The sequence below is a fragment of the Microtus ochrogaster genome, linkage group LG4 (assembly GCF_000317375.1).
Source record: "Microtus ochrogaster isolate Prairie Vole_2 linkage group LG4, MicOch1.0, whole genome shotgun sequence".
Lineage (NCBI taxonomy): Eukaryota > Metazoa > Chordata > Mammalia > Rodentia > Cricetidae > Microtus > Microtus ochrogaster.
Window position 1 is genome coordinate 43,982,432 of NC_022030.1, and position 9,460 is coordinate 43,991,891.

Below are 9,460 nucleotides of genomic sequence, written 5' to 3' on the forward strand. Positions count from 1 at the left end.
CTATAGACCAGGCTGGTCTCGAACTCACAGAGATCCACCTGCCTCTGCCTCCCGAGTGCTGGGATTAAAGGCGTGCGCCACCATCGCCCGGCGTTAGGTATCTATTTTTAATACAGCTAGAATACAAATTGCCGGCAGGCAAGCCAACATTATGCTGACATTAAAAAAGCTAGTAATTTGTGTGTGAATCATGTAAGAGATACATTGGAAGGTAAGGCTAAAGGGAGAAAAAAGAAAGTGACATTTACACAAATGCTTTTTATCAACTCAAAAGTACCTTCTAATGGATTCAGGTAAAAGATCACAAAAAAAAAAAAAAAGGAAGAGGTATGACAGAATTAAATCAGGACAGATATGAAATGGAAATTAATGGTTGTCAAAGTTAAAAAAAAAAAAAAGCACAGCAGGGCTGGACCAGCTAAGAACACGTATTGTCCTTTCAAAGGACTCTGATCAATTCCCAGCACCACATAGTGATTCACAACCATCCGTAACTCTAATTCCAGGGGATTCTGACTCCATCTTCTGACCTCTGTAGGCACCAGGCACAACCACAGTGCACAGGCAAAACATTAATACACACAGTGATTTATTTTCATTTTTTTTTTGAGACATGATCTTTCTATGTAGTCTTGGCTGTCCTGTAAGTGTCACTAGCCCGGAACTAGCTCTTGTAGACCAGGCTGGCCTCGAACTCACAGAGATCCGCCTGCCTCTGCCTCCCGAGTGCTGGGATTAAAGGCGTGCGCCACCACTGCCCAGCCTACATCACCTTTTAGATGAGAACAACAATAACTGAACACAATGACACTCCCACCTGAAACCCTAAACACAAAGATTTTTAAATGTTATTTTTAGAAGGCAGGATTAGATAAAGAGTTAAACTGCTGGAGCTATTTTTGGTCTTCATCATAGTGTTCCTTTATCTGAAGAGTACACATCTTAACATTGTGAGAGCTAAATCTAGCTATTTAGTCCTTCAAAGACTTTCAGACTGCTTCATGAACCTGTACTAAACTGAAGAAATGTAACTGACTTAAACACTTACGTACTTCTAACACTAGAAACGAAAGCCTTTTCATTACAGATTTCTGACAATAGGGCAAACAACAATGGCAGCAAAAACCTTGGCATTTGTCATTTCTTTAGAGAGAATCTAACAGTTTTTGTAACAGAAAAACTTATTACTCACTGTACTGCCCACTGCTAGTCTGGTAAATTGGAGTTGGCACGGTTACAGTGGTGATGGCAGGGGCTGAAGTCTCCTCTTCTGACTTTTCTTCTTCAATCCTTGGCACCCCTGGTGCGTCAGAAGATAAGTCATTCAAAATTTTCCTAGAAAAATAAGGAGCTATTTTAATTAAGAATAAAATTCACTAAGAATAAATTATAAACATCAGAAAACTGCTAACATATAGGACAAAAGTTTAAAAAACACGAACACATAAATAAACTCCAAACAAAGCAGGGATTTTAAATATAAGAAGTAGGTGTGTGTATGTGTGTGTTGAGGGGGGCTGCAATAAATAAAACTACTTTGGTGTTTTTGTTTTAAATACCTTTGGGTGTTTTGTCTGCATGACTGGTACCTCAGAGTCCAGAAGAGGGCACTGCAGACCCTATGACTAGAGTTAGATGGTTGTGAGTCCCTATATGTGTCCTAGAAATTGAACCCAGATCCTTTGGAAGGGTAGACAGTGCTCTTAACCTTGAGCCATCTCTATCCAGCTTCCACAAGCCATATATATTTATTATGTGTGTGTGTGTGTGTGTATGTATACACACACACACACACACACACACACACACACACACACACACACACACACACACACACACACACCGAGACAGGGTTTCTCTGTGTAGACCAGGCTGTTCTGGAACTCACAGAGATTCGCTAGCTTCTACCTCCCGAGTGCTGAGATTAAAGGCATGCATCACCACCATCCAACTTAATTTGAATTTAAGACAGTATCTTGCTGGGCGAGGTGGCACAGGCCTTTAATCCAAGAACTCGGGAGGCGGAGGCAGGTAGATCTCTGTGAGTTTAAAGTCATAACCTGGGCTGTTATACAGAGAAACCCTGTCTTGAAAAAAGCAAAACAAAAAGTGTCTTATTTATTAATCTCAGGTTGACAAAGTGAAAATTCTCCTGCCTCAGTTTCCCCAGTTACACACCCTGCATTCCATGGCTCTAAATATGTATATTTACAGATAATTAAACAAACCTGTAACATGAAGATATATCCTTTATTGAGGATTATGGTTAAAGGTTAAAAATTAATCATTTAGTGTCACACTCTGATCTAGCTCCCTTCTGTATGAGAATCCAAACACGCAGACTAAGACATTGCTCACATTCTATTTCTGGTTGCTCTAGACCATACTGGTTGAAGAGAATAAAGAACTTTTTTGAAATAAATTTTTAATCCAGAATCAAATATTTGAACAGCTGTTTTATAATCAGTTTTGGAGACTTTACAGCTATCACTATAGTATCACCATATTTGTTTCAGCCTGCTTTCTTTGCCTGCTATGATCTTTCAAAATACTCATTCTCTTCGCACACTTATTAGCCCTATGGTTCTGTCCTTTGAAAATTTTATACACGTGGCTTCTGTTTGTTCAGATCAATTACTGGTAAAAATTCAAGCCAAGTGAGAGCAAATGGAGCACCTTCCTGCTGCACACAAGCCAACTGCTTTATAAGGATAGGCTGTTCCCATAAAAAGCTACTTTATATTATCAATTTCATTTCTCCAAACTTGCAAGCATGTTATAAGCATCTGTTAAACAGTTTGCTATAATCTAGATATAAAGGCTACATTTCAAGAATTCATAAACTTCATATAACTATTACCCAGTGTGAAAGTATCATTACAAGGTAGGACAACAAACTTTATAACCCAGTCTTTCTATGTTTTGTCTCAAAGCTTTCATTTGATTAAAGCATATTTTATTTAAATAACATTTGCTAGGATTTTGGCCAGAAAAAATTTAAGACAAATTTTGCCATCAATATAAAGCTGGTGTCTCCATGGGTTTTGAGTGTGACTGTGGTCAGAGGCATGTGTGTGGACACCACAGGACAACGTTGTGGCGGTGGCTCTTCCCTTCCATCCTTGAACAAGTCACTAGGCTCGAGAAAGCACATTTATTTGCTGGAGCCATCTGGCTGACTTGCATCTATGATTTCCATACGATTTACAGAAGTCATGTGATTTCTTTCTTAGTATTTTGTGGGATTCGCTTCAGGATCAATGATATTATATACTAACGTGAGATATACTTTAACGTCTCAAAATCTAACACTTGCTATATTTAAAACAAAAGAGACGGGCTGGAAAGATGGCTCAGCAGTAACTAGCTTCAACTCACACTGTAACTCCAGTCAGAGAGGATATGACAACTTTTTTTTTTTTTCAGTCCCTGCTGGTACTTCATGTACACGGTGCACAGAAATACATTCAAACAGTCATATTCACAAAATAAAAATAAGTAACAGATTAGACATATTACCTATAATATATACCCCATGATGCAGTGATAATTTATTTGTATTTTAATAAATAAAGCTTGCCTGAAGATCAGAATGCAAAGCTAAATCACTAGAGGCCAGGGAGTGGTGGCACACACCTTTAATCCTAGTGTTTGGGATCACACACTTTAACCCCAGCACTGGGGAGGTGGAGACAGAAGCAATGCGGCTGGGCAGAGAGAGGAATATAAAGGGAGAGAGACAGGGACTCACTGGAGTGTGGAGTCTGAGGTCTGGTGGAGAACAGTGCAGTCTAGGCAGTCAGAATCGCCCCTTCAGTCTGAGCATTTCTCTAGCGGCTTACTGCTCTGCTTCTCTGATCTTTACCCCCTTTATCTGTCTCTGGTCTTTTATAATTTGTGCTACACCACAATATAAAATTTTTAAGATTTCAAAATCAACTGACTAATAATATTTAGAACTCATAATTTGTGAGGACAGAAAAAGCATAGTAACAACTGTAAGTAGGCACACGGAGGAAGGGGAGACATCAACTTCCCTTAAAAAAGGGAGTGAGGCTAGAAAGAAGGCTCAGAGGTAAGACCCAGGTTTGATTCCTAGCATCCACAGGCAACTCCCACCCATGTGTAACTCTGGTTCTAGGGTATCCAACATCCTCTTCTGACCTCTGTTGGCACCAGGCATACAACTGGTGAATAGATGTAGGCCAACAAAACACCATACACATAAAACAAAATAAATCTAAATAAAATAAATGATAAACAATAGGAGCTTAGCAGGGCAGTGGTGGCGCATGCCTTTAGTCCCAGCACTCGGGAGGTAGAGGCAAGCAGATCTCTGTGAGTTCAAGGCCAGCCTGGTCTACAAGAGCTAGTTCCAGGACAGGAAGCAAAGCTACAGAGAAACCCTGTCTCAAAAAAACAAACAAACAAACAAACAAAAAACCCAAAAACCAAAACAAAACAAAAAAAACCCAAAAAACAGCAGAAGCTTAAATAGGCATAATTTAAAATAACAGGGAAGGTAACTGTAAAATTCTGAAGTCTACTGAATTCTAAAGTCAGCTTAAGAGATTAACAGGCACGTTGTTTTTAAATATACTTAACATAAAGTCGACTGATAAACACTCTGTTTGGACCTTCTTTGAGGAGGCAAGGAAAGACTGAACCCAAACCAGAGGTTGTGAGCAAAGTACTGCTCTGAAAACTATTAAATACAGGTGTTTGCTAAGTATCATGACATAAAAAAATCTATAAATGTATAGCTAAGTAGATCACTAGTGTCTCCCCCTGAACAATGCTATACTTCAAATGTATTCCAAACTTTTAAAAGGAAAAGCAGCAGTCAGCACAACTACAAAAACAGAATGAGGTGTAAAATGTTTTGTTTAACCAGAACTGTTGAGAGCAGTGGTTCTCAACCTTCCAAATGCTGTGACCTTTTAAGACAGTAAGATAGTTCCTACTATTGTGATGACCACAACCATAAAATCTTTTGTTGTTACTTCATAACTATAATTTTGCTACTGCTATGAATTGTAATGTAAATATCTGTGTTTTCCAATGGTCTTTGGGAATCATGACCCACAGGTTGAGAACCACTGGTTTAGAGTAAGGCATAGTCTTATTTTGTATAGTAAATGTCAACTTATTTGAGAAGTAACTCCAGAGAAATCATCTACAAGGTACTTGCTTGAGCAGCTGTCTCAGTGTCTGACACCTACTATCTGCCAAGTACTAAGCCTTTCGCATGTTCCTGACTCTAGTAAGTCACATACCTGTAGGAAGGCCTCCTTGAAAGAATTTCCCTTCGTTTTTGGGAATCAGTTACACTATCCACAGACTCCTGTGAATCTTCACTTTCTGCAATAGTTGAAATCTGAAAACAAAGAATAACTTTATCTTGATTATCAAATTTAGTCCTAGAAAATATTTAAGTCCAATAAAAATGTAACTCTTATACACGCTTCAGTTTTTAATGGAGACAATTCATCTCCTACAGACTAAAATGATGTCATGGAAACAAGAACATTTGTCCTGAAAATGTCTTTAATTTCTCCCAAGCAACCAATCCTGAATGTATTACAAACAGCAATTATTTCTTGCAGTTGTTAGAACTGCCAACCATAATAAGGTTTCCAACATAAGAACAAGAACAAATAGCCCTAAGTCTCTAACAATATATTTTCCTATAATTGTTCTGCAAACACATATTTACAGTTGTACAATTAAGTCAGTGATTCTTTACCACGCTGTAGACTGTTTGTCCTGGCTAGTTTTATGTCAGCTTGACACAAGTTAGAGTCATCAGAGAGGAAGGAACCTCAACTGAGGAAATGCCTCCATAAGATCTGGCTGTAGGAAAGTCCGTAGGGGCATTTTCTTAATTAGTGATTGATGCAGGAGGGTTCAGCCCACTGTGGGTGGGGTAATCCTAGGCTGGTAGTCCTCAGTTACAAGAAAGCAGGCTGAGCAAGTCATGGGGAACAAGTCAGTAAGCAGCACCCCTCCATGGCTTCTGCATCAGCTCTTGCCTCCAGGTTCCTACCCTGCTTGAGTTCAGTGTCTTGACTTCCTTTGACGATGATCAGTTCTAAGAAAGTGTAAACCAAATAAACCTTTTCCTCCAAGTTGCTTTGGCCATAGTACTTCATCACAGCAATAGCAAGCTTAATGAAGACACTGACTGTTGTTTTCCTGCAAGCCAGTAAACATCCTCTACTATACATAAATATGCTTCAAAGTTGGCATTCTACAATTATTTTTGGGTAAATCTTCAAGGTAATGAATGGGTTATGCATTTCTGTTAAGAGACCTTATACTGGAAAATGAGGATGAGTGGATAAAGACTATGTGGAGTAGAGAAACTGGAATTTACTAAGAACTTACTTTCACACAGTAAACATCAGATCCCAGATGAGCCCTGGTCTTATGCTCAAAGAAGATAGAAGAACTGAGACACAATACGGTAGGCAACTCACTGGGGCCACAAAGCTAAGGAATGTGGACCCTGCTCACAGTCAGCACTTCACTTTAGACTTTACCAGAACTAAAATCCTGGTGGTCCCAGTGTCAGTGCTATCAGAAGCAACAACCTTGTGGTGCTTTAGATCACTCTAGACTCAAAGTTCATTCATAACAACTTTTTCTAGTCTATATTGCAGGGGCCTCGTAAGTAGACTAAAGAAGACAAGAGGGCCTGTGTGGGTTAGCACCACCTCAAAATAGTCAACAACAACAATAAGGAAAACTATACTCAGACAAAGAGAAATTCCAAGAGAACTCCACATTCAGTCCACCCTAAGGACTCTAGGTGGGGCACTCACCCCCTTTGACAGCGCTACATGATGTATGCTCACTTCAGAGAGAAATAAGGAACACTTTAGCCGCTATACCTAGCCCGCTCACTGTCTCTACACCAATGTTCTCACAGATTAAAAGAAGATCATAAACTAGGAAAAGCACTAAAAGAACATGAGAAATCAGTAACCAGTAAATTCAATGGGCAGTACTGTGGCAAGGGTACTTATTTCTGCTAATCTTAGTTCCCCTTTGGCTTTCTTTCTATCTGACTCTTATATATGATATACCCCATCCTTATTATTTTTCCCTGGAGGAAAAGGGAGGCAGATGACTATTTTCTGGTCACCCAGGCTGGCCCCAAACAGACAATTCTTCCAGCCCTGCTTCCAAGTACTGGGGTTATTATATGTACCACCATACCTTGCTCTTAACAACTGCCAAGATCTTAAGGACACACAGTGCACACAGAAGACCTCATTGACATTGAAACTCACTAAAACAAGCTCTATGAGCTAGTTACTTACATACTGGGCTTGGGAATGTAGCTCAGTTGGTAATGTTTGCTAAGGATGAACAAGAGCCTGGGTTTGGTCCCCAGCACCATATGAAAGCAGGTCTGGTGGCTTATGTGTGTAAACCTAGCACTAAGGAGGTGCAGACAGAAGGACTGGTCAGTAATTAGTTCAAGGTTATCCATGCCATATAATAGGTACCAACCTGGGCTATATAATTCAACAAAAACAAGACAAAATATATAAATAAGTAAACTAATCAGACTGGTTTGAAATGAAATACTGCCTTTTTTAGTTATAGTTTTGTTTCCTATACCAACTCAGTGGATTTTGTTGCCCTTCTCCAATCTAAAAGATTTGGCAATTTAGATGGAAAGAATTAACTAAAATGAGAAAAACCACATGGCTATAAAATGTACCAACACTGAGAGAAACCTGTGTACCATCTTTACACTTAGAATTAGGTGATTATGATGTAGCAGTTCTAGCAAATATAGCAATCTGGTGTGTGGGTTGTTAACATGGAAGAAGCTATGTATGTGGTGGCCAGGAATACATGGGAAAACTCTCTAACTCTAAATTTTGCTGTGAAACTAGCTGCTCTTGAAAAATAAAATCTTAAAAAAAAAAATCATATAGGGTCTATGATTTTTACACTCAAAAATATCAAAATCCAATTTTATAAGTATTCGTAACATATGGAAGTTAAAATCCAAAAGCAGGCCCCACGATTTCACACTCTAGCAGAACTCCTCTCACCTGCCCTCACACCTCCTGACATGTCCCTTAATGTCTGACTCCCCAAGTTCCTTAAACATGTCTTTATCTTTGGCCATCTGTAACAGTTCAGACATTTTAAAAACCCAAACAATTATTTATTTTTATAATTTGACATTTCAAAAGAACTATACAGTGGTTAGAAATAAATGTTAAAAGTATACAACCCTTTGCAAACTTAAAGTGTTTTTGATTAGCTACGGTTAAGATTCCTGGTTTCGATAATATTTCACTCAAAAAGGCTTAGTAAAGCCTAGAATATTGATCTTAAAACTTGCTCTGTTTATCTCCCTGACAAACAACAGAACTGGGGTTTGGAGAAATGGCTCAGAAAAGAGCATCAGCTTCTCTTTCACAGGACCTTGGTTCAATTCTCAGCACCCACACGGCAGCTTGGAACCACCTTCAAACTCTAGTCCCAAGGATACCCTCTGTTGGCATCGACAGCTACCAGGCACACACATCTTATGTACACAGGCAACTAAGACATTTTCACATGGGCATATATATTTACTTGTAAATTTTAAATGTTACTTATAAAAGTTCTTAGGATAGGCATAAATATTTAATTTATTCAAGTAGAATTAAGTTTTTCACTAACGGAGAACAATGTCCTGCCGGGCGGTGGTGGCGCACGCCTTTAATCCCAGCACTCGGGAGGCAGAGGCAGGCGGATCTCTGTGAGTTCGAGACCAGCCTGGTCTACAGAGCTAGATCCAGGACAGGCTCCAAAGCCACAGAGAAACCCTGTCTCGAAAAAACCAAAAAAAAAAAAAAAAAAGTTTTTCATTAACAGAGAACAATGTCCTTAAATGTCATTAACGTCTTTCAACAGCAATTCTGGTCAGGGATGAGGTGCACGCCTTTAATCCCACCCAGCACCGAGGCAGGGCCTGCAAGGGCTGTCTATACAGCAGCACTTACCCTGTCCACCTAGGCTTAAGGTTTTGGAAGTGTGATTGGATACCTACTAGTTTAAAAAAGAGAATTGTAAATGTAGAGACTAGCAAAACTAAGCACCTTTTAGCTGTGTGTAAAACAATTTTTTTTTCATTTCCATCTATCAACAAGGTAAACTGTCAATGTCATTTATCCAATGTATTTGATCTCTGTATCTAAACTGGTTATTGTCCTCTAGCAAAAAGGTATGGCTTTCTTTTTTTTGAAACAAGATCTCATTATATATATATCTGCTGGCCTGGACCTTGCCTTGGAGACCAGGCCTGCCTTGAACTCACAGACATCCATCCCTGTCTCTGCCTCCCTGACACCAGTGTTAAAGGTGTGGTCTCCATATCCAGCTAGTTTCCTATTTGACAGGGAAGTTCAGCAGTACTGAGACTGAGACTTCTGAAAAAAAAAAAAAAAAA

The 9,460-nt window shown here is 39.2% G+C and overlaps 1 protein-coding gene across 10 annotated transcripts in view; it reads right to left on the reverse strand.

Moving 5' to 3' along the window:
* The window catches only part of Creb1 (cAMP responsive element binding protein 1), a 60,307-nt gene that overhangs the window by 23,172 nt on the left and 27,675 nt on the right, over positions 1 to 9,460 (reverse strand). For all 10 annotated transcript variants that reach the window (XR_003378173.1, XM_026786150.1, XM_005361477.3 and 7 more), the window contains 2 exons: positions 5,277 to 5,377; positions 1,193 to 1,335 (listed from right to left, as the gene is read on the reverse strand). Coding sequence is in view for 9 of the 10 variants with exons in the window: in XM_026786150.1 (XP_026641951.1) it covers positions 1,193 to 1,335; positions 5,277 to 5,377 (244 nt within the window). In the remaining variant the exon portion in view is untranslated. The remainder of the gene's footprint in view (positions 1 to 1,192; positions 1,336 to 5,276; positions 5,378 to 9,460) is intronic.